General features: G+C 38.9%; 1 protein-coding gene across 2 annotated transcripts in view; it reads left to right on the plus strand.

Annotated features, from left to right (window-relative positions):
- The window catches only part of COMMD10 (COMM domain containing 10), a 118,857-nt gene extending 103,568 nt beyond the window's left edge, over nt 1-15,289 (plus strand). For both annotated transcript variants that reach the window (XM_055791344.1, XM_055791341.1), the window contains 2 exons: nt 14,289-14,348; nt 14,986-15,289. In XM_055791344.1, coding sequence (XP_055647319.1) covers nt 14,289-14,348; nt 14,986-15,024 — 99 coding nt within the window. In that variant the 3' untranslated portion in view covers nt 15,025-15,289. The remainder of the gene's footprint in view (nt 1-14,288; nt 14,349-14,985) is intronic.
- Nucleotides 15,290-25,149: the final 9,860 nt, after the last annotated feature.

Genomic DNA, 25,149 nt, shown 5'->3' on the forward strand with positions numbered 1-25,149 from the left:
GGCCTGCTACCAACTTATATAGATCATCTTTCTGGCTACTTTCACTGCTGATCAGGCAGTATCTATTGAAATTACTTGTGCATCCAGTTCCACATCTTCTAAGAGTGAAGAGCAGTGGCCATCTAAAAGGTGTGATTGCCAATTTACAAGAGTTTTCATTTGGGTTGACTCCCAGTGAAAAGTACTCAGAAAAATTGAATCCTCATGAATGAATTGAAATTCTATTCCTTATCAACACTTCAGCTAAGGGATGGTTATTATTTATTACCAAATATCATTCTTTTTTATGAGCTGAGCTCTCTAAACATATAAGATCTGTAATCTTTAACAACATAAAAGAAAATCACCTGCCGCAAAAGTACAATTTAAATGCTGAAACTGTTACATATAGATCAGCAATTAGATTCCTTGTTCTTAACCCTGTTCCAAACTAAGCAAACCTAGTATGCCAAACCAATGTCACATGTGGTGCATCCACATGATAATCATCCAGATGATGCTAAACTCACCCCAGTTTCTTAACATGTGTCTTGTACTGCGGGTGTGCAGGGCTGGATGCAGTGTCTCGGGTGAAGCCTCATGAGTGCCAAGCAGAGGAGAATGACTTCACTCTGCCTGATGGCTGTGTTCTTGCTAACGAAGGTAAATGCTCTCTCCTTTTCCTCATACAGTGGGATATGTTTTAAAACAGGAAGTTTCTTGTCTCACATGTAGAGCTATAGAAGGATGTATTTCAGAAGTTCAGAAGGAAAAGTTTTATTTCTCAAGATAAAAAGGTATGGAAAGTCTTTCTGGATCTTCAGCATTCTAAAGCTTTCATTCATTGCTGTACCAAGCATAGTTATTGTTGAATGGCTTGCAGCTTTTGGCCCTCCCATGTGTTTGCTTTCACATTTTAATGCTTTCAACACAGAAAACATGAAGAATTCCTGGAGAAACATTTAGTTCAAATGCAAAACCTCACTCTGTATTTACCAAAGTTCCTGCTGATGTGGAGGTGCAGTTTATTCAGTTGGTCCTTCCTCTTGCAATCTTGGGCTGTGTTCTAACATTTCAGATTTTAGTATCTCTGTAGGCTTCAGCTTTAGCAAAACCAATGCCACAAAAAAACAAGTACTGCATTTATCAGTTTGAGAGCTGGATTGCCAACTGTCAAATTAACTCTTGGATCTGCAGGTTCCTTAGACACCCTCTGATTCCATGCTGACTTCACCTGACTGTTGGAGTTTCGGCTAGTTTACAGTTGCAGACAAATTAATCTGTTTATCTCCAAGATAAACAAAATAATCCAAATAGAACTGATTATCCTACACAATAGTAGTGCTTTCATTCTTTTAAAATAATGGTCCCAAGCATACTGGACTATTTGTTCCCATTAAAGCAACTAGTTTGCAGGTTTGGTACTTCAGTTCTCTGCATCGGGCTGTGGAATTACTCTCTTTTCAGTAATCACAAAACTTTTCTCATGTCTGGAATCCAATGGCATCTCCCTTTAGTGTGTGTTCAACTGCTAATTCTGTCACTAGTAAGATAGCGCAGATACTTTTAATAAGCTTTTTCATATAACTGCTGTCACCCTGAGGCCTCAGGTGAATACCTGACCATGTTAATCAGGATATCTTTCTGGTTCATCAGTTCATCTGTCAACCATTTTTTTTCCCAGTTAATTTTTCTGCTGGTCAGTGGACAGTTTTACACATTGAGTACAACTACAGCACTGCCTTGGTAGGAAATAGGAGGAAGCAGTAAGTCTAAAGTCTCTGTTGCATGCTTAATTTGAACATGAGATAGTTCAGTCCCCCTTACTTCCTCATTTTTCTTTGGAAAAAAATGCAAAAACCACAGAAGCTTGCTTTAGATAGAAGAATATGTGAATCACAAAGATTAAAGACAAAGCAATTTACTGTACATGGGTAGTCATACCCTACAGACGTAACAACCCAGAATATGGGAGAACGTGAGTTCAAGATGGGTAAGGTTGCCCTGAGATTGTGGGACAATATTTCCGTTGTATAAAGGAAAGTGAGACTTAACAGTCCCCATTTAGCAACTGGGGAAGCAGCTATTAACAGTTCCCTGGCAGTACCCTTCACCATCATATTCTTTCACTGTTCAAGCTAAACTCCCTAGTGTATATAAAAACTGCATTTAAATGTGTAATGTTGTGTATGTCATTATGTCAGGCTAGAAATCAAACTTTTTAACCTACCATACCTGCATGTCATTCTCCTTTGTTGTTCCCTTTACCATCATTTCATTATTTATGTCTTAAGAAGACAAAATCTAGCTGTTTTGGATTTCAATACGTTGAAAGTCAGTATTAAACCCAAGCTATCTCATTATTAACTGACATCATTCTAATTTGTCTGAATATTGTAGTACAAGTATTAAAATGTACTTTTGTAAAATAATGTCCCATGTTAAGAAGACATGTATCTTTGAATCATGAAAAGATGTGGATGGGAAGGAACATTTGAATGTCAGCTAGTCCACCCTGCCCCTGCCCTGCAGGGACATCTGTCACTAGATTGCGTTGCTCAGAGCCCCATCCAGCCTGGCCTTGAACACTTCCAATGACAGGGCATCCACAGCTTCGCTGGGCAACCTATTCCAGTGCCTCACCACCCTCATCACAAAAAAAAGTCTTCCTTATATCCCATCTAAATCTACCCTCTTTCAATTTAAAACCATTGTTCCTTGTCCTGCAACTACAGGCCCTGGCAAAGAGGCTCCAGCTTTCTTATGAACCTCCTGTAAGTGCTGACCAGCTGCAGTAACGTCTCCCTGGAGCCGCCTTTTCTCCGGGCTGAACTACCCCGACTCTCTCAGCCCTTCTTCATGGCAGAGGTATCCCAGCCCTGACATCACTTTCATGGCCCTCCTCTGGACTTGCTTGTCCAGGTCCATGTCTTTCTTGTACTGGGGGCCCCAGAGCTCGATGCCGTACCCCAGGTGGGGACTCACCCACCTCAGGGCAGAGCAGAGGGGCAGAACCACCTCCCCCGACCTGCTGCTCACAGCCCAGGATGCGACTGGCTTTCCGGGCTGCAAGCGCACATTGCCGTCTCACATCCAATTTTCACCCACCAGTATCCCCAAGTCCTCCTTGGCTGGGCTGCTCTCACTCCATTCACACCCCCAGTCTGTATTGATACTGGGGACTGCCCCAACCCAGGAGCAGGACCCTGCACGTGGCCTTGTTGAACTTTGTAAGGTCTGTGTGGGCCCACTCCTCAAGCCTGTCAAGGTCCCTCTGGGTGGCATCCCTTCCCTCTAGCTTACCAGCTGCACCACTCAGCTTCGTGTCATCCACAAGCTTGCTGAGGGCGCACTCAATCCCACTATTCGTGTCATTTATAAAAGCAAAAATGAAGATATTAAGTAGTACGGGTCCTAGTGCAGTCTGAGGGACACCACTCGTTACTGGTTTCCACTTGGACATTGAGTCATTGATCGTAATTCTGTGGATGCTGCCATCCAGCCAATTCCTTACCTGTCTAGCAGTCCATCCATCAAATCCATCTCTCTCCAGTTTCGATGTAAGAATGTTGTGGGGAACAGTATGCATGTTGAAAACCTTCTTATGATGAAGAGGAGAAAAATTACTTTCCGTAGTAGCGTATAAATACTATTTCGAGAGAAAATATTTTAAAACATTTCCTTTATTTATTTTTCTTTTAAATTAAAAGAAATTGCTTTGGTAGTCAGCAACTATATTCACAGCATTCTCTCCATATATGAGAGATGTAAGAAAAACCTGGAAACAGGTTATTTTCAGTTTCATAACTTCTTAGATGGCATAGCTAAATATCAATGGCTAACCCATATATTACACTTCTAACTTGTGTTACAGTCAATGTAAACGAGACATTAAACAAATCATAAGGTTTCAGTATTTTTTGTAAGAAATTACTTAGTATCTTAAACATAGGTTTAAACATTGGTTTGTAAAATCATTCATACAGACAAAATAGCATTTGAAACTGACCTGTAACACTTTATTTTTCTATTTTTCCCGTTGAAGAACACGTATGTTAAAAAGGTAAACATCTGAAAGACATTAAGCATAACTTAAATATTAATTTCATGTCCTGTCTTTATGGGAAGCTTACACCATAGAGTATCACTTTTTGTTGCTTGCTTTACCACTTCAGATTTGCGTCAGGCAGTGCTGGCTTGAAAGAGGAAAAATGTAATTAATTTGGAGATAAACAGGTTCATTTTGACAGAAAAACGTAAAAAGTGTCTTGGTTTTGATACTTACTGAAACCATTGCAGCCAGCCTGTGTACTGCATTGTATTCCGTCCATCTGCAGAATAATCCAGATCTGGTACCGTCTTCCTTCACATTGCTCACTCTCTTTTAAAACAAGCTGTATGAACTGTAATTCAGTAGCACATAGACTTGAAGAAAATAAAAAGGGATTTGATACCCTCTTTCAAGTTGCTTATGTTTGCCAAAATTTGTTTCTTTTCTTCCCTGAGAGGGTATTGCCTATACACTTATATTCATATTCTGACTTTGAAGGAAACTGTGGGTGAATGGTTTGAGGTCCACTGTATGGGAAAACACACAGCACTTGTAGTACTTCCTGTCCTTAGCACTCTGTCCAGTTTTCTTTGTAAGCAGTGAGAATTCACACCACACCACTGTATCAAACTTTAAATAATTTTTTAGCAAAAGTAACAAACAAAGCAAGGAGATCACTGAAATTACATTGTCTCGAATTCAAAATATCTGGGTTTTGCATCATTAGAACATGTGTAACCTTCAGTAACAAACAGAGAAAGAAAAGTTGCTGTTGTATTGCTTTATAATAAGTGTTTGTTTTCATATTCCTCTTAATTTTGAAGAGTCATAATCAAAAAAGACCACCCAGTTGTTTTTTTCCCCAATATTTGTAAAAAGGAAAAGCTTTTTTGTCTAATTTGAGAAACTGCTTTTAAAGACCTCTTCTAGTTTTGCACTGTGCCATGTTGCCTGAGAATTGTTAGTGTTTACTTGTGTCAGGGTGACAATGCCTTTTTCATCACACTGTGACATTGGTATGTCCTTGATCCAGATGGGTAGCCTGGGTTCAAGGCTTTGCTGGCATGCTTATGGCAAAGAGACACTGACTAGGAGTCTGGCATTTATTTGTAGATTGTGAATATTGTGGCAAAAGCTGTAGATCTGTTCGATTTCTTAGGGTACAGTAGAAATAGTAGGTGACTTCCTAATTTAAAACAACAACAACAAAGGAAATACACATTCCTTTACAAACAATCTTATTCTCTAAGAGCTCTGTCTTTGATCCTGCTGGGGACTGGACTGCTACTTAAGAGCCCTCACTCCCGCATGGCTTTCTAGTCTCTTTCAGCAGCTGAGACTTGTGTGCCAGCACCCAGTTGCTAGCTGCTGGAACGGCTTGCCCATTGCAGATCAGAGATATGCTGGCTGACAGCCACTAACACCATTTTAGCATGGAAAAACACCCAAACATTTTATCTTTGCTTGTCTGCCTAACAAAGTCAAAACTGGTGGTACTCTGACTGACCTATCCCAAACAAAAGAATTAATTTACAAATTGCCTAATCTTGACATTTTGTAAATATTTAAACAAATTTTTTTGAAAGGATATTTTCACGTCAGTTACATTGATTTCACGTGGATCTGAGCTTCTTTAAATCTTTCCTCTCACTGCTGGCATCTTTTATCCAGACTCTTTTCTTGCACCTCAGTAGAAACAATAGACTTTTTCAGGTTTTCTGGTGGTGAAGGAAGGCCATTCACGGTAAAATCATGCAGTGTTGCGGTATCGTATGGAAGCAGGTAGGCTCAGAAGCTAACCCTGCAAAAAGATGCCAGCTTTCTCCATTCATCTAAAGCCTTTTTAAAGTGTTACTCATCTGCATGACTACACTGTATAATATCCTGCGGGAGCAGTTGCTCTAGATATGGATGCAGATGACAATAACCCAAGTTTCTTCCCCTGGGCATGGTAGGTGTTGTCTGGCTTTTATTTGAGACCAAAGGGATGGTCCTGAGCAGTTTGAATCACAACTTGAGCTTTGTCTAAGTCCAGCTTTCTTCAGAGCCAACACTAAATGTGAGTCTGATTTGAACATAAAGGATTTGCAACTCCACGTTAATCATGTCAGCTACAGGCAAGCTGTGTGAGAAGCTCTCTGAAACACTCCGTGCATGTTGTTGAGTTGCTCTCCTTGCTCTAGGAGACTTTAACCATTGTATATCTACATACAAATCCATCGCAGTCTGCCTTCGATGCTGTAGAGCTAAGCTTCACTGTTTCAAGATACTTATGCAAGTTGCAATGCTTGTCATTTGAGTCCATAATCTGAAGTTTTCAGATGCCAGTGCTAGGCTAATGTTGCACTTAATATTCACACTGGGTTCTGTTAGCTTCCTAGAACTGGTTTATTTTCTGAGTATAATAATGCAAATATTTCATACCCATGCCTACATGACATCGTTTATAAAAAAATAATTTGTCTGTGATCAAATTCGGTGAACACGTGAGGTCAGGGACACTTGAAAGCATTTCTGGAGCCAGCATGCTTACTGCTGGGCTCTCTGTTTCTTCAGCAGCAGTTCTCTATGAGTACAAGCATAAGAAGAAAAATCAAATTTTTATCATTCAAGGTGAATGTAAGACTGTTGTATCAGTCCTCATGTGAGATATCTTTAGAATAGCAGTGTGAACTCACTGGTCTTCATGGTGTTTGAAGACTTACATGATAGTCCTGGTGGAAATAAATGAAGCACAGCGTTGTAACTTACTATTTTTCCTTGCAGTGTTCATGACTTAATTTTTCTTTAGATCGTAATTTCTGTGCCAAATAAGCTGTACCAAAATATGAAAGATCAAAGAATTTAATTTCTTCTCAGGAATAAAATTATTTAGCTGTCAAAGTAGAGTTCTGACTAAAGAAGAAAGTTGCATTCTGATCGTTACAGACTGTACACTGTATAAGCAATGAGCAACAACTAGGTGTATGTGTTCCCAGAGATTCTTTTTTCCACACTAGATACAATGAAATGTAATAGCAACAAAGGGTATATTTGTTTTAAACTTCTAGTGAGGTTACTTCTTCAGAGAGCTTTCTACATATTAGGAGTACAGTATAATTTGCAAGATTAGGTGGGATTAAATAGGAAATTTGTCATTATTAGGACCTGTGTCCCTTAGATTAATCAGTGCTATTCTTAGTAATTATATCCAGCCTATTAGTGAATGAAACAAACAGTTTTCAAACACATCTTTTCCTGGATACTATATTTGGGAATTATACCTACATATTTTCCTGCTGAATCCTGAAATTACAATGACACATTTGTGTGGATGGATGCTTTATGCTGCCAGTGACTGATCCCATGTGGAGACCAGTGAGGAATCAATAATGAAGTTGTACTATGTATAGCTGTCTACAAAGGAGGGAAGGGCATGTGAAGGTGTATACAAAATACAGAACAGGCATGGAAGAAAGTTCAATAGATCTTCTGTGAGCTATTTTCTGTACATAGAACACGCAGGGAGGCATCAGTACAAAAGACCTGCTTTTAAGTATTTCTTGTGATAGGCACACACTGATACACATTTACCACCTTACTACTACATTTCTACAAAAAACATGTTTGTTCACTGTGACAGTTCTGTAAAAGTGTATTTAACATAATCTTTGTATAGGAAGTAACAACCCTACAACTCCAGGTTTCTGTTATTGAGAGGTTTTCCATGCAAAAGTATCATTAAAATTCCAACCAACCTATAGGAATTTAAATTCCTAATACATTCAAGGCAAAATAATCCTCTGCCTGGATGCAGCTGTTGGAAAAAAAATGTTTTCCTCTCTCCCCTTTCTTTAGCAATATAGTATGTCTTACTAGGTATATTGAGGTGAAACTGTAGTTCTTTATTTCCAGATAATTGTCTTAGTTTTAAAAGCATTTTTCTCCCCTACTGTGAAGAAAGGAGCTTGCCTGCCTCTAATGCTCTGTGATCTTCCTACCCTATGTGGTCTTTTTAGTAGCTGTGTCCCATTTCTTGTCTGTAGTTTTGCACCAGTTCATCCAGCCAGTAATGGATATTTCCATGAGGGTGGAAGGGAGCAGGAGGTGTGAAAATTGAAATGACTGACAGTTCTTGTTGCTGTTTGGAAGTATACCACATTCTCTGCAGGTCTCCACATGCCTGCAGAGTCTGTTGGGTCACTGCTGGACTGGGCAATGGATTTATTCTAGGCACTTAACCATGAAAACATGCTAAGATGATCCTGTATCTGCTGGAGTAAGATTATCTATATGTGTTCCAAACCATCAAATTCCAGTAACACGTTGATTAGATCTCAGGAATCAACATAGAGCTTTGGGTAGGGAGCTTATGAATATATTGTAAAGGGAGGGAAGGACGTCCTTAGTATGTGGCTGATGCTGATCTCCCTAAATAATCCAGGGAATTTGAAATTTTTAAGCTTACATGAAAAAGAAATGCAAATTTGAAGGGTGGAAGGCAGTATATGTACAAGCAAATGGTTAACATAGCGATTAGGAAGAGAGGGGGTTAATATGAAAGAAGTTCAGTTTTATAACAGTTGCACACTGAGACCTGAAAAGGCATGTAATTCAGTCATAAGGCATGATTGTGTTTTTTTTCCTCTACAAAAGTAATTATTTGGTATTGCAAATGGAAATAAGCTTGGAAGAAGAATGAAGTTTGAAGGTCATATTTTCTGATGATGTGAAAGAAGTGTAATTAGGACTGTATGTTGGTATTTAACTCCCTGTGTTCTGGTGAATCCCTGCGTTGAATTATATCCACCTACTGCTGCAGGAATGCAAAGAAGTCTTAATTGCTGTCTCATATGTGCAGAGACTTAAGGAACAGGTGTGCTTTTAAGTGATGCTGGTCTGTTTTAACGCATCTCCTTTTCTTACTGTGCTACAATTAATCTTTCTGACCAAACAACTTAAACCTCCTGATAGGTTCTGTGAGATACAGCTATGACCTTCTTCCTATCTATAAGTGCCTAAACAAATGCATAGTTCTCCACAGTCCAACAAAATTGAAAGGAAGTCTGAACTGATGTAGCACAGAAACTGATAGGCCCAGAGGGAAATTTTAAGAATCAACTGGGGTCTGATTAGCCATGCATCTCAATTTGGCCATAAACTGATTACTTTAATTATCCATATCCTTCCATCATATCTGAGATTTTAAGGATATCTAATCAGAATAAATTGGAGAATGGAAAGCAAATGTGAAAATATTCTTCTCTTAAACCTAATTGAGTTGTGGCTCAAGATAGTATTAAAGGATATATTAGAATATGGAGATGGGGATATGTGTTGCTTCAGCTAGTTACTATTAACAACCTTCACTGAATATACCGTAATTTTTTACATGTGCTCAGTCAGAGAACGTTATCATTATCAGTAGACATTTAGATACACAAACCAGCCTGTCCCTTCATCTGTTTGCTTCAGAATACTTGGCATTTATTTTGCAATGTTGTAAAAGTAGTTACAGCTTTGCAGTTGAGAACTGTTAGAGCAGTATCAATTTTTCATGTTCAAGTTAGCTTTAAAACCAGAAGTTTTGCCTTTTATTTATAACTCCTAGTGCCTTGCTCTATGCTTATGCATGGGGTGGGGGAGTTAAATATATGAAATACAGCTAGGCAATACTCTTTCGTTAGTAATAAAGCTTTTTGCAGTAGTACATTAAAATAGAAGTATCTAAAGCACTGGATTAAAAACAAAAATAAAATGAAAACCAAATCCTCTGATTATAACCAGGAATTTGCCTCTGCTTTCTGAGGTATTTTAAGGAGATATTTTTTGCATAGTTTCCACAGAAACACGTTGCAGAAAGAAGGTCTTAATGTTTAAAATAAATTGTTAGCTGAGGCAATGGAGACTCTTTTATGTCCTGCGTAGTTGAATCTTCATCAAGTTATGCTGGTGATCATGTTGGGTTAAACACTTGCCTAATTGTTTGCTGGTGGTTGTAAGCTAAGTGTATATTACATGATTGTGGCTATTTTGTAGAATTAGCCATAAATTCAGAATGGCTGTTTTGGATAGGATAGCATGTTAGTGTTGACTGAGTTTAAAAGTGTTAGTGATGACTTCATTTTCCTTTCCCTTCCAAAGGACATTTGTTTTTGGAAAGCTGTTTTAGAGACTGGTGAAGATGTTGCGCTTCTGAAATTGATAGACAATAAATGAGAAGATAGGTAAGGGGAGAAGACAACCCTAATCAGTTAAACTTATGCGAATTTCACAGTTCTCAGGAGGGTGTAAATGGTAAATTGATGTAAACCTGGGGTGAGAGAAGAGGTAGAATGAAATCAGATTCCATCTAGGTCTGTAAATGCAAAATGACACTAAAATTTGATTTTAACACTTAAAAATACATTTAGTAGTGATATGTGGTCAAATATGTTAAACCATGTATTTCAGAGAACTTACTACCATATTCCTTGCAATGGATTCAGAGAGATGTAAAGATTTGTCTTCAGTGACACCTGCAAGTCACATGGACTTTTCCAGTAGTAAATACAATGCTTTGTCGTGTTTAACAGCAGATCAGCACATTGACCTTAACAGCAACTTCATTTAGCTGAAGATGCTGCAGATCACCTCTTCAAGCTATGCTCAATGAGCATTTATCACTCCAGTGTTGTCCCTGCCACTCTTCACAGGTATTGAATCAGACAAAAAGCCTGTCTCCATGTTTTCAAAGCTGCCCAAAGAGTGACTGGTATTTTAGAGGTTTCTTTGCCTTCCTAAGAATGCCATCTTCAGCTATGTTTCTGTGATGCTATGAAGTCACCTTAAAGCTAAAACTCTTAAAAGGAGGAGCTAGGACTTTTATTGCCACAGTGACAAATTTGCGATATAATTAGAAAAAGTATTAAGAGTGACTGAGTGTTGGCAATAGGAATAAATTCAGTTTAGTTTTCTGGTTACTCTGTTTAGTTTTCTTTTACCTGAAGATGGTAACAACAAAGAGAAAATGAGGTGCCAGAAGTGAGGGAAAGAATAGAGTGAAGGTGAGAAATGGAAGGAAATTTATCAGAAGAGAGGAAGAGAGAATGATACACTTGATTGAAGGAAGAAAGATGATAGACATCTAGCAAATTACTGTTTGCTTATTTATGTTCAGGGAAACTCATACTTGGTCAGAGATAACATCTGAAAACTTGTATGTGCAGATAAAAGAAGGCATTTTAGCTGCACTTTTCATAAATAGGCTGAGACTGCACACAGTGACATTTAATTAAGTCAGTAAGTTGAAAGTGATTTTTTTATCCCACATTTTAGTTATGGTTAAAAAATTATCGCAGTTTATAACTTTGTACCGTTATCTGAGCAAAACTCCATAAAGTAGATTAGGAATTTGCCTACTCTGGGGGCCTTAGCAATATTTTATCTATACTGTCATTTTGAAGTACTATTTTACTGAGTAATTTAAGAACTGGATGGTAACCTAGTCCTGTGACATTGCTTAATTACAGTTGTTTGTGTTCACACCGAAGAAAGCAAGTAAGTGAGTAAGGAGTATCTTGGTTAAAAATGGGAGACCATGAGCCTGCTCAGATGTAGCTTTTTCTTGTAGGGACCTATTTATGATATGATGGTTTTGGGGTCTATATAAGAACTCCTGATCACATAGTGATGATCATTTGGCACCTTCCTCAAGGGACTCACCCTAGTGAGAAATTTAATATTGTGTAAATAACATTCTTAACTGGTGCCACACTTCTGCTCCTTTTTTTGTGACTCTGCTCTCTGCTGAAGTGATGTAGTAGACATACCAGGTTTTATACACAGAAAGAATTCTGTTTTAGCAATGGAATAACTGCAGATAAAGTACATATTTAATAAAAGATTTTTATCTCTTTTCTCCCACTGACACTTCTACTCTCACTCCCAGATCAGAGATGTAGCCTGGCATGGCATGCTTTCTTTTAGATTTCCACAGGCATTTAGCTGCCATGTGCAACATAAATTTTGTCTTAGTTATCAGACTGTGATTATGAAATAATAATGTGGAGACATCTCAGCCTGTTCATAAAGCACAGTGACCTTTTTTTTTGGTATAAAAAGGACGTGAATTAAAAGGACCACACTTTTTTTCATTTGCGCACCCTACCTTACAACTGACAGTAATTAATGGAGTCAGAGGAAAATATGAAAGACAAGCTTTTCAGTGTCTTCTTTTTTGTATGTGTGAGAAACTGATTTTCCTTGCTGATCTGAAGTAGTACCAGAAGATGCCCATCTTGAGTGAGACTTGGAGCTTGGAGAAATGAGATCTGGTGGTTGGAGGTGTCACACACACTCTGCCCCTCTCCAGAGGCATTGAAAAACTGTCGTGCCAAAATCCAGCAGACTCTTCGGCCAGTAACCGCGCAAGAGATGACCCTGACTATTCATTGTGACTGATAAACTTTAAGGTATATGATCTCTTGCTTTTGTTCTGAACCTTGCCTTTTCAGTTTCGCTTCCTTCCATTCAAACACCAAAACCCTTGTGGAACAGTGAATGCCAAACAAACAGCCAGACTGAAAGAGTAGATCCATTTGCTATTAGTGTATCTTTCTTCTTGCCTCTACCCCCTTTATTTTCTGAAGAAACGACTTGTTTGCTTTCTCTTTGTTTCTTAGCTGTTAGAAAGCCTTTAAAAATGCTTTTACTTCCCTGTCAGAGCATTATGCTCTTTGGAGGGAGGATCAGCTGGAGTCATGGCAAAGAGAACTGCTGTCCTGGTAGTTTTATTTTGTATTCACTGTATGATTCCCAGAATTGCATTGTTCCTTCCCAGAGGGGGAAGATTGGTCTCTCATGCAAATCACTGGTCCTTTTCTAGGCTTTTGTAGCCTTCCTGAAATTGTTGGAAAGGATCCTTCTTTCTACAGAGTGGGGAGGAGAAATTGCACCAGACAGGCTGGCCCCGGTCATTTTATCCCTTTCCTGTGTCTTACAGCTTCTTTTGAGGAGCAGGCACCAGGCAGTACCTATCCTGAGTTCCCAGGGCTTCTGCTGCTCTTGTGCATTTGGTGCGCCAAATTCAGCAGCATTATTTGACTTAAATCGAGACTTGCATTGGTATGAGAATACACATAATCTGGCCCGCAGCCTTGTGTGAATGCAGAAGTACCCTTGCTCGTTTAAGCTGAGTTGATAAATAAGCATTTTTCTACTGACTAAGTGGTACATGAAGTTGGTACCAGTTAAACAAAATTAGCATGTGTGCATTATTTCAGCTGATAATATTTTGTGAGTAGAGGTGTCCACAGATTTTACTTTGCATAGGGCCTTGTTACTTTTCATGGAAATGCAGCTGTTGTCCTCAGGAATTACTTCAAGCCTTGGAAAGTCTAGCAATAATACAGAGAATGTGCAGTAATAATTAGTAACTTATTTTTAAAAAATGACAAAGCGAAGTAGAAGGAACAAGGCTGGAAACAGTCTGGATAGATCTGCACTGTAATTGAAAGTAGCAGGCATTAAACTACCTGTTTCTTGCAAGTGAGTTAAGCAGGACAGAAATTTTAATTTAACCCCCATCTCTACAGACATCAGCACATGCATGCAGAAGATTATTACCACCATCTGTTTTATCCGCAGTAGTTTCCATCAGTTGTGTTATTTTGCTTTTTTAGTGTTTAAGCAATGCTTTGAAGCTGTTGTGTTAATTGTTAACTTAGGCTGAATCTGTGGATAGATGCCTATAGCAGTGTCAGCATGCTAAAATCATAACTGTTAGATTAATGAATGGAAGTATTAGCTCTGTGCTGCTATAGTACATTAATAGCTGTGCAAGTTCAATCAAATACGCAACCGATTTTGTCATTGTGTAATGGTATTTATCAGATCTTAGATGGACTGCTGAGAAAGATGAATGTAATCTCTCATTTTTATCTGACTTAAAAATAAGGTAACAAAATAATTTTCATAGAATTTTTTATTATTCTTCTTCACAGCAGGAGAATGCATGTAGCTTTAGGCGTGAATTTTTCACTCAAATGGAATATGTATATGTGAGGGACATTGTGGAAGGTGTCCCTGCCCATGGCAGGGCATGTGGAACTAGATGATCTTTAAGAACCCTTCCAAACCCAAACCATTCTATGATTGTAGTGAATGGGAGGGCAACCAACTGTTGCAACTATTGTATTTCCTGTAGCTTAGTCTGATACGTTGAATTACTGGTATTAATACCAAAAAGAGAATTAAAAATATGCTTATTCCTTCCTTTTTTTTTCTTTTTTCTTCACAGAACCTGAAGAAAGTATTTGTAGAATTTAATCATCAGGAGCTGTTTGAGTTCTATAACAAGGTCTGTAGATTTTACAATACTATAGTTTCTTTGTAAACACCTTGTGCTGCTCAGCAGGAAGTGCTGCCTGTATGAATTAAATCTAATGACACTGGAATGAAAATGGATCCAACTTTAATTAAGGCTGTTAGGTTTGTTTGATCTCATAAAGAATTTTCAAGAAGAGTCTGCATTCAGATTTGGAATAGGCAGGGCTTGGGTCATTGTAAGCATACCTGGCGCTTAGATTGAGAGGAGTAGCTGATGATTAACAATGATGAGCTCTCTGAAATCGGCATCTTTGTGTTATGTCTTCAGTCGAAATGCCAGGCTCATAATCCAGTCAAAGTGAACTCTATTATTTTTTTCCCTTGTTATTATGCATTGGAAATGCGCAGCAAAACATCTGTGCATGTAAAAAAGGCAGTATTTAGGCAACTGTTTCTTTAAAATTTGAATATATAAACTGCAGCAATGAATTCTAATAGCTTCATGTAAAAACAAATATTCATGAGTACAGGATTTTTTTATTGCTATACGAATAGATTTAGTATGCGTAGTTGAAGATACTGGAATGTAGGTTTTCTTCTGTTTGCATGTTTCTATACAACATTTATATGAGTGGTATTTTTTCTCTCTTTTTTGTTCCTTTAAATAGCTGGAAACTATACAAGCACAGCTGGATTCCCTTACATGATATTTTTGAAGACTTACTTCTCCATCACACTCCTGCCACCTTGTTATTTTGAATTAAAGATAGATTGCCAAGCTGTGTTTGCTGAAGGATTCAGTGGGTTGCTTCCTGTAAAATTATATCTCTTATCTCCTTTTTAGACCAGTAACATTAGCCAAGAGTCATTGTTAAGAATCTGAAGATTCTAATGGACTTTCACTTGTTTTCTGAGCAATTGTGAAGAGTGGGTTTGCTTACAGGAAAAAAAAATAAAAATAAATGCTACACAGCTTTACAATGTTTTATTTTTATTTTAGCCTGTTATGTGTTATACTTAATTCTGGTAGAAATTTACATACTAGTGAGGGACCGGGAATAAAATCTATTTTTTCGACATAAAAGTACTAGGTAAATATACAGCTAAAAAAATCTCTATCCTTTTGAATTTTTAGTCACATGATTGATAATGCTTATTGCAAAATTGTTGAAGTAAATTCAGAATTTAAAAGCACATAGGTTTAGTTTGGGCTAGTTTAACTTCATTTCATTATCTTTGTTCTTTTTTAGTTAGGTCGTTTATTTCCTTCTAAATAATCAGCAGTGTCACTGATCTCAATGTTTACTTTTGACACTGAGAATAAACACGGCTTCGTAGCGCAGTGCGCATACCAATGAATTTAAGTATAACTGGGGGGGGGGGAGAAATCTCAGCATGTGTAACAAAGAACACTGAAACAGTCTGACAGTCAGATTTCTGAAGGCTATTTGTTGATCTTTCCTAATGTTGTCCACCACTGTTTTTACATCAAACAGGCAGAAATAAAGTACAGTGACTTAAAGGCCAGAGTAGTCATATTTTCACACATTAGTTCCAGATGAATGGAGGTTCATGAACAGTACGAGAAGGTAAAAGTCATCTTAGTTCTTGTTTGTTGCCATTCATTGACAGGCAACTTCCTTGCTGTGCTTTGATAATGGGCACAATATACAACTCTCTACTCTAGGCTAACAGAAGGTGAGAGGAAATAAAAATCTTTGGCATTAACTTGTCTTTCTTATTCCTTAAGGGATTCCCTGAACAGGGCTTTTTTTCTTCTAGATGCCCAAACCAGGGATGGTTAATAGCCAACCATCCAAGGTTTTTTTGAGGTTTGCTTGCTTGTGACAGCAGATATAAATATAGCCAAAAGGTATGTCTTAAATAGCTGGTGTTTAGGTCCTCTTGTGCCAGATTGCTCTGCTGTTTTTGGAGGATTGTTTTTGTTGCTTTAATAGGGGTTGTGCTGTCACCTCTAGAATACTGAAGGGGTTTGTACCAGTTGTCTTGAGCCGTGAGATAATAGTTTTGCAAGATAAAGTCATTAACAGGCTACGTGTGAAAAAAGTGCACTGAAGAGAAAAAACACATGTATCATACATAGTTCTTAACTGAAATGCCAGACGATACTGTACCACTCTGGTAAGGTAACAACCCTGTTGGAAAGAAGAAATGAGTCATCGTTGCACAGCATGATCTTACCTTCTACACCTTGTGAGGCTGGCTGCCAAAATCAAGTCTTGCCTCAAGCCACTGGCAAACATGCCGTATCTTCTGGAGGTGTAACAGTCCCACCCACAGACATCACGTCCTCAGTCTGGCTATTCAGCAGCAGCTTGCCAGCTTGCTCATCTCAGGCTGCATAGGTTGACATGTGTCTGCAGGTGAGCACATCCCCACCATTCCTTCAGCCTGCCAGCATTCGCAGTGATCTATAGTTAGCTCAGCTGGGAAAATCCCCTTCTTCTTGACCCTTATGTCCTGGATTCTCTACTGGTCCTGCAGGACAGTATGTTGTGTGCTAGGACGCTGCTTTTGAGCATTTCTTCTGAGTTTCCAGAGCTTAAGATTAGGAAATTGTGTCTGAAGCGAGGTGAATATCTGAGTGTGAGAGAGGGGTTAAGTTATCTTTGTGAATATGGGCAGTGATTGATGAATCATGGAGGAGGGGATGAAAGCAGGACCAGTTTGGAGTGCGAGAAACATTGGACAAATTAGCAGGCACATCTGAAAAAAAAAAAAAAAAACCAAGTCAAAGACAAGTAGGAAGAAACTGGTTATAGGAAAAAGGAAGGAGAGGGTCGAGTAATGAATATTCCCAAGGTGGGTATTTGGGTGTTGGAAAACTATAAGGAAGAGAGGAGGAACACTGGAAAAGATGGCAAAAGTATACAAAGAAAATATTAGGCAAAGAGGGAATAAAATCTTATGTAGTAGGGGAATGGGAAGAAAATTGGGGAAACAAAGTAGACCAGAGTCAACTGTGAAAACTGTGGCCAGTTGTGTAACTAACTGTATGTAGTATTTTGAACTAAAGTGTCTGAAGTGTCAGCCTTTGTGCAGATTTGGCCAAAATCAAAGAAAAGTATGGGGATAACAAAAAAACCCCACCAAACCCCAGCATTTTAAATCTAGCTTTAATAGGAAATATTTTACAAGTGGTGAAATAATGTTAAAAGGAAAAACACGAAAAACAAAGCCTAAGATTGCAAGTATGGTGTAAAACTTATTTAGTGTTTATCCTTGTTTGCAGATTGATGAAGAGCAGTGGTTGCCTTTTGTTTTTACTAAATGTACCAAATGTCTTATTTTCAGAAGCCATAATAAAAGGCATAGTATACCTCATAGTAAGAAGTACAGATCTTTTTTCAAGGAGCACTCAGAAATAAGTAATTTAGAAAGACTTTAGAAAGACCTTGTATGTAATGAGAAGCTTTGGGGTTGTACATTATTAGGTAGCTATGGCATAACCAGTACCATCTTAGAGAAGAGCGTTGTCACTTATTTAAGTGCCTCTGAATAAGAGAGAAAATTGACTGAAAGAGCAGAACTGTTTAGGGGTATTTTGTTAGGTCCTGCAGAAAAGAAGGCTTTTATTCTGGTTGCTGCTGTCTGTGCCTGAGTGGACCTGGAGAGGGGAAGATTAGCCTTCCCCCGAGAGCAGCTGTCCCTGCTTAGCTTGGATAAAGTCCTGATGTGCCAACAGTGTCAGGGAACGAGAGAAAAACAAGCACCAGCACAGACTGGGGGATGACTGGGAAGGACGGCAGATCTGCCTGTAGCAGGGACTAGAGCCAACGCCATACCTCAGAGGCAGTGGAAAGAAAAACAATTTGAGGAAGAAGGCATGTAGCGTATGCAGAACTGAATAGGCCAGGTCAGTGTGGGAGCACAGGCAGGGGTGTGCATGCTGAAGGTCATCAAACCTTAGTTTTGTATTCTGGTAAAACATAGTTTTGAAGAGTGAGTCTTGTGCGTGTTTTGGATTATTTTAGTGCAGGAAGGGAAAGGGTTACATCCCAAGCTCTCTTCAGTTCAGAGTCCTAGCAAAGCATTGGTCTGTAATGTCTCTTGGGCATGATCCAGAACTGAAATTACAAAGGTTTCTGATTCTGTTGAAGGAAGATATTTGCAGAGATTTATTGAGCTCTAAAACTGGAAATTTGAATGAGTAAGAATTATTAAATTTACTTTCAGATCTTTCGGTGCATTTTAAAAACATTTGATTCATCTTTGCTGTGAGAACTACCTCGAAAATACCAACTTATTGCTGAAGAGAAACCATTTGTACATCACTTAGCAAAGCCGACACCAACAGTGCATTAATGCTTGTTGAGTACAAATGAGTTAGATTATCTTTGCCCAGTTCAGCCTTAGTCATATAGTTCTTGTTTCTCAGAAAAATATGGAACGTCTGGAAGTTTCTGCACCCAGTTTTTGTTGAAATAAAATGTGTAGGTGGATAGACAAATATAACTTTACTATTTCAGATTTTGACTAATTGCTAAACCTGCTTTGGCTTGGCTCTTCAGAGGAGGCTTTCAAATTCCCCTGTAAATTCCTGGGTTTATTGACACATCCATTTTGAGTTATGACTTGTAGGTTCATTTCCTGCAGTCTATTTTTAAAGACTCCAAAGTCTTGTTCTTTCAAAGCATAAAGAATTTACTGAAATGCTGAGTCTTACGTTGGTCAAAGGAAGGAAAGTGTTTATTGTATAAAATGGTTTAAGTTTCCCTTCACACTTGTTCCACTTCATATATTCTGATTTCAAATAGCATCAAAAACATTTCGTTTTTTGGCCACATTGGCACATAATATCTTCAAAGCTTATGAATTCACTCACATTACAGTAAAGAAATGACAGAGCTTAATAATGTCTATTGCCCAGTGAGTAAGTATCACATCATTTTGTGACCCTTGTATAGCTTGACTAATGAATATGGACAACGTTTTGATCAGCCACACTGGCTTTCTGAATAACAGTGATTTCGTCTACATGGATGAACTACGGTGCTGCTATCTGATATGCTGTTGATGGTGTCTCATAAAGATAAACTAATAAGATGCTTTTATCCACAACTCTTGCATAAAGTAATTTCTAATTTCCATAGTAATGAATCAGTTTTATTGGGTTTTCCCCTGGCCTTTTTAATTGGTTGATCAGACAAAATTATATGCTGAATTTTAACTGATATAAAGTGTTTAGATGATCCCTTTATTCCTTCATTGTTTTGTTTCTGAAGAGATTAGCAGAAAATATTGTTCTGTTACAAATGAGATGCTCTCCAGCTGTGTTGAGCTATGTATCCAGGAAGCACTTGTCCCTCTCACTGACAAGGTTAGTTCCTTCTCTGCTGGGGCCAAAATATCTGCCATGGTTTTGTAAGGTTTTATCTATCTACTGAAAACACAGGAAGGCAGTGTGGAGCTGTACACATGTTGGAAGTGTAACTGGCTTGCCTGACTGTTCAAATGAGATGCTCACCTTATTAGAGCAAATTCCTCTTCCAGTGGGACACCTTTAACTTCTTGTCATCACTGTTAACTGTGCCATTATGGTAATATACAGCATACACTCAAGGAAATCTGAATGAATGTGGTTATCTGTCTCTGAGATGGCTGTGTAGGTTCACATGCACAGGCAGCTGACCTCTTCTGTAGAGTGCTAGTTATGGGACTCGACATGCTGGAGCACCAGATCGTCTTTTTTGGAATTCACCCTCTGGTCATTCAGGACAAGCGAAGGGAGGAGAAGCAGCACTCCCTGCTCAGTGCTAACAAGACTCTTCGCATCTGTACTGTGTTGGAAGGTTCATCCCATGAGGGTTAATGTGAAGAGCTCTGCATGCAGGTGAGCAGAGTTTGTTTCTTCTCATTCCAATCCACAGGTTCAATATTAGGGCAACTTAGGTAAATTGCATTTCATGGGTAGCATGAGAATGCTGTGCTTTTTCCTATCACCCACTTGTTTGGTTTTCTGCCTTTAGAGTATTAAGAAATGCAGCTTTGTTTTTAAAAAAATAAGGCAAAAAAAAAAGTGGTTTGATTTAAGAAATAATGTAATTAACATACACAGTAAGCATTTTGAAGAATGTTTGCTTTCTTGGATTTGTGTCTACTTTTGAAGAGTTTGCCATAGCAAATACCCCTGTAGGTAGCAGAGAATGAATCTGAGCAAAGCCCAGGGGGGTGAGGAAAGGATCATGTGTCCTGTTCCACCCACTGCTCCCTGTTGAGCATTGGGGTGCATCTTAGGCTGTAAGCCTTGCTTTGTACCTCAGACTGCCAATTAGGTGAGCTCTGCCTCTTTTCTGGACAACAGTAAGTCAGGAAAAGATTCGAGACTAACTGCACTGGGCAAATGTAGCTTGGACTGAATGTTCATAGCTTAGGTCTTCACTCTGGAAGAAGTAAGAATATTTTCTTCATGACAAGCAACACTTTCCCAGATCTCCTCCATGTGATAAACAAGTTCAGAGGAGCAGCACTTTGCATCCCAGATGAATCTCTGATGTCTCAGTCAGGAGCTATGCCTTGTGATGGGATGGGTCTCTGCTATCTTCTAATTCCTAACACATGCCTGCCACTTCCAGCTCATATACCACCTGGAGACAGGCACCACAGACCTCAAGAACAAAAAAGGACCTTTCTCATCCCCTGCTTCATCTCTGCTTCCAAGGAGACCCCTTCTCTATGTCAGGCCAGTATTCAGCACAGCTTCAGGTAAAGGTTACGGAGGTTGTCCTAGCATCCCAAGTATGAAACTCACTTTGAGAGAGGGCAGGAAAAGATCTATATGAGAAGGGAGGTAAAACAGAACCAGCCTTTCAGGACAGGGGAATTATTAACTATGTGGCCATTTCTGGAGCAAACTCTTAGTCCAACCTGTGAGTAATCCAGTTTCTGCCTTGCAGCCGAACTCCCTACGGGAGTAAAATCATCCCTGTTTCCCCACATCATCCTTATGGATTGCAGCAATCAAAATCATCCTCAGAACCTGATCTGGGGCAACAGAAGTGAAGTACATGAGATAAATGTGGAAAAAAATAAGCCCATAAACATGATCTGATCCCTTCAGAGCTGTGCTTGCTCTCGTATCTCTCCCAGGATAAGTGGGAGTGGTCCTAGTTTCTTAGAGAATCTTAGAAAAAACAAAAAAATGATTTAAAAAAAATAAAAATTGTAAAGTGTCAAAAAGGAAAAAATAAGCAGAGTAGAGTCTTCTTTAAGCAAAAAAGCACCAGAGGCACTTGCAGTGAAGTGGAGTTTTCTCAGTTCCTGCTGGGCAACAGACTGTGCATTCCCCATTGCAACACCCAGTTGTACTTGGAGTCCTTTTAATGTCTTTCCACAACTGAATTGCGGCTTCGCATACCCTGTCAGATGTCACCCCTGCATCTGGCTATTGAAAGTCTGTTAGGTAGCCTACCGATTGATTCCTTTATGCCTGTAGTCAGTAGAAGGAGCTCCCTGGAGCCCTTCCGTATGTCAGGACAGGGGATGCAAGCCCCCGAATGACCCCATGAAGAGCTGAGCAGTGCTGCTCTTGCCTACCTCTGCAAACAGTGCCCAACTGGGAACGCAGAGCACCTCAAGTAATTTTAATGTCTTTCTGGCTGAACAGGCTATGTTTGTTACGGTTGACAGACCCAGTTTTGGATTGGTGAATGTCTCTTCTTTTATCATCCAAGTTTTGAGATCAGCCTTCTTTCTGGGAACAGAGAGGTTTTCAATGAATATTTGGTTGAAATGGTCAATATAAAAGAGAAGCCAAAGGTGGAGCTTACTCTGGTGCCTGGAGCAAAGTTCATGGCTTAACTACTATGGTAAATTAATAAAATCTACCCTGGAGTTCCTTCCAGGCAGGCCTGGATATGAATGTGTAAGAGTATCTGAGCAAAAGGTCATATCCCTGTGGTATAATGATTTCAGCATGTTGGAAGAAAGGAAATTTCCTATTAATCAACCGTATTCCAGCATGCAAGGTCGCAAAGCATGAACTTGAAACCTCATTCTGCATTTCATAGCTCTGCCTAAATCAGACCAAGGCTGCAGACATGACTGTACTTTTTATTTGCCAGAGTGGCTTCTCCATCATAGCTATCTTCAGTCAAGTGATTTCAGTGGTTTCAAATCAGATTGTGCCTTCAGCTGCTGTGTTAGCCCTTTTCTGCATCAAAAGTAATAGTTCCCATGAAAATCCAGCCTGGAGAGCTCTGTAACCCTCTAGATAAAGTAGCTATGTCTCTTGTATGAAGAGATCCAAGAGATCTTCCTATCACTTGTATGAAGATCTGCTCTACTTCTCAACAGTCAATACATACATTCAATGAATACTTTATATTGGCCTTTGGTTAAAAGCATTTGATGATTTCCTTTGTTTGACAGAATCTTTCCAATGATGTGGTGACCAGGCAAAGATGCTACAGATTTCTTTGCATAATCTTTTTTTCCTTACTTCTCCCTTTTCTCCTTAAATTTCTCCCATATTTGAAAGCTAATCCTTTTCACCATCTGGGATCATGGTGCTGTGATAATCCACTGGTAAACATTCAGTGGGCACGAGCATGCTGAAGAACAGGAAAATGCACCTGTGCCAACCTGTGACAATGTCTAATAACATTTTGTATTCAAGGAAGCACCTGCTTGGAGAAAAAAACAATTAGAAATTGATTTCCAAAGATTTAGATTAACTGATTTGAAATGGAACGGTTGTCCATGCCTCTCCCTGGGTGCAAGTTGGCTGAAATCCTGCTGTTGTGGACCTTACTAACAGCACATAGCCTGAAAAGCACAAATATCTTTCCCTAGTCTCTACTCCTTAAGCCATCTGATTTTATGAACATAATCTGTGAGGACAGTTTTAAAGATCCAGTAAGAATGATGCATCCTGCTAAACCATGAACTGGAGTTCTGGTGCTCCCTTGAATTTCACGGAAACCTTCCTCCAGACTTACTAGTTTCTTCTTTGACCTCTTTGCTGACAGATTCTATTTTTTACTGTTTTTACTCTGGTTCATGGTGAATCTTGAGCTAGTTGTTTTAGCCACAATTTGCCCCACCCTCTTAAGTTGTAGTTAACATTTTGCTATATTCTTTCCCTATTTGTAGTATATATACACCTTGGCCACTTGTCAAAAGAAGGACCGGGAGATGGCATTTTTCTGTCAGCAGTCCTCTGTTGGTGTGCACTTTTGAAGGACTCAGTATGGATCTTAAAGCCAGTATAAAACACCATTCTCAAATGGATTATACTGTGTAAAATTGCACTGTTCATCACGATGACACCCAAGGTCAGTACTGCTGGTATGGGGAAATGACTAAATAAACCAACCAAACAACAGAGGAAACTCTAAGACACAGAAAAAACTGTTGGGAGAAAAAAAGAAAAAAGAGAAAAACCTCTAGACACATTTCTAGTCCACATTTTTTAGATCTGTCCTGCTAAGAAACAAATGTTTTCATTGCTTCCTTAACTGATCACATAAACTTTTTCTTTAAAGAGGTTTTGCTGCATTAGCAAAAGGATCTTTCTTTTAGCTGTAAATACAGTCTGTTCATTTGGATATTAGTGCACAATGGTTTTCAGACACTTCATTGAAAAGCAAATAGGTCTGAGCTTATCCTAGAGGATATGGAACAGCTCTGTAGATTAATTTTACCATCCACAAGGTCTGACAGGAGCATTGTGTTCAAAGAAACAGAAGGTTGAAAACATGATGCTTCAGAAGTACTTATATTTGAAACAGATTTTTAGAATCAGAAGGAAAAGGCTAACATGTAACTTAGCACAGCAAAAAACACTCAAAAGACTTGTCTGCAAGTCTGATGAGATTTATGATCCATGGTCCTGGCCCAGGCATTTTTGCAATGCTGAAAAAGCAAACACAAGGTAATGGAAAACAATTATGAGTCATTCCTTTATTTCAGAGGTGATTAATGTGACACGGTCAGGTTAAATCCTCTGAAGAGACATCAGCAACACTTTTCACTCATGCATTTTGTAAGCATGGATTTGATACTATTCCACAAGAGATTTTAATTTCCTGCTAAAAGATATGGTTCATGATCAAAACAGAGATATACATATAAATACTAGATGCTGAGCTTGCAAGACTGATGCTTTTCTTATCAGCAAATGATAAGAACATAGAACATCTTCAATTTTATGATACAAATAATTCTATATTACCAAAAACATGCAGAACTTAATTGAAATATTCTCATGGAATATGCTGCAAAAAATCTGATAGCAGCACAGCGAACTATTAAGTAGCCTCTGTGCATATTCCAGAGCGTCTGTGTGTATTCCCAATTTAAAAACTAAAAATATTTGCTGCTTTATATTAAACAAAGAATGGCAATCAGAAGTTTGAATGGCTTAATTCTCTAGAGTGAATTTGTGATACACTGTGTGATGGCTGGGCTTTGAGTCCTTTGATGTCTAGTATCATGCAGTATGAAGCGAGTTCAGATGCACATGTACTCCGTTTTCATGTAGGTAGTATTTTAAGTCTTAGTCTCTTAAGAACACCTTGCCATTGTTTGGATGCTTTTTACTGAATGCAAAATAACCTAGTAACTGCCAGGATACAGGGCATCTGAACACCGAGAAACCAGCAAATTTTAGTGCTTCAGGTATCACAGCCAGTTACCTCAGCTGGACAGTGTGCTGGGATGCTGCTTTTGACTCTGTATTGCCTACACTGGGGCCTTTTTACAGAATAAGATAACCGGTTTACAGAATAAGATAACCTTTTAATTTGGGAGTTTCCATGCTGTACCATGTTTGATTGGCTCAGGAGGCAATGCAGACGCATGCCCTGCTG

Source organism: Falco peregrinus, chromosome Z, assembly GCF_023634155.1.
Source record: "Falco peregrinus isolate bFalPer1 chromosome Z, bFalPer1.pri, whole genome shotgun sequence".
Classification (NCBI taxonomy): domain Eukaryota; kingdom Metazoa; phylum Chordata; class Aves; order Falconiformes; family Falconidae; genus Falco; species Falco peregrinus.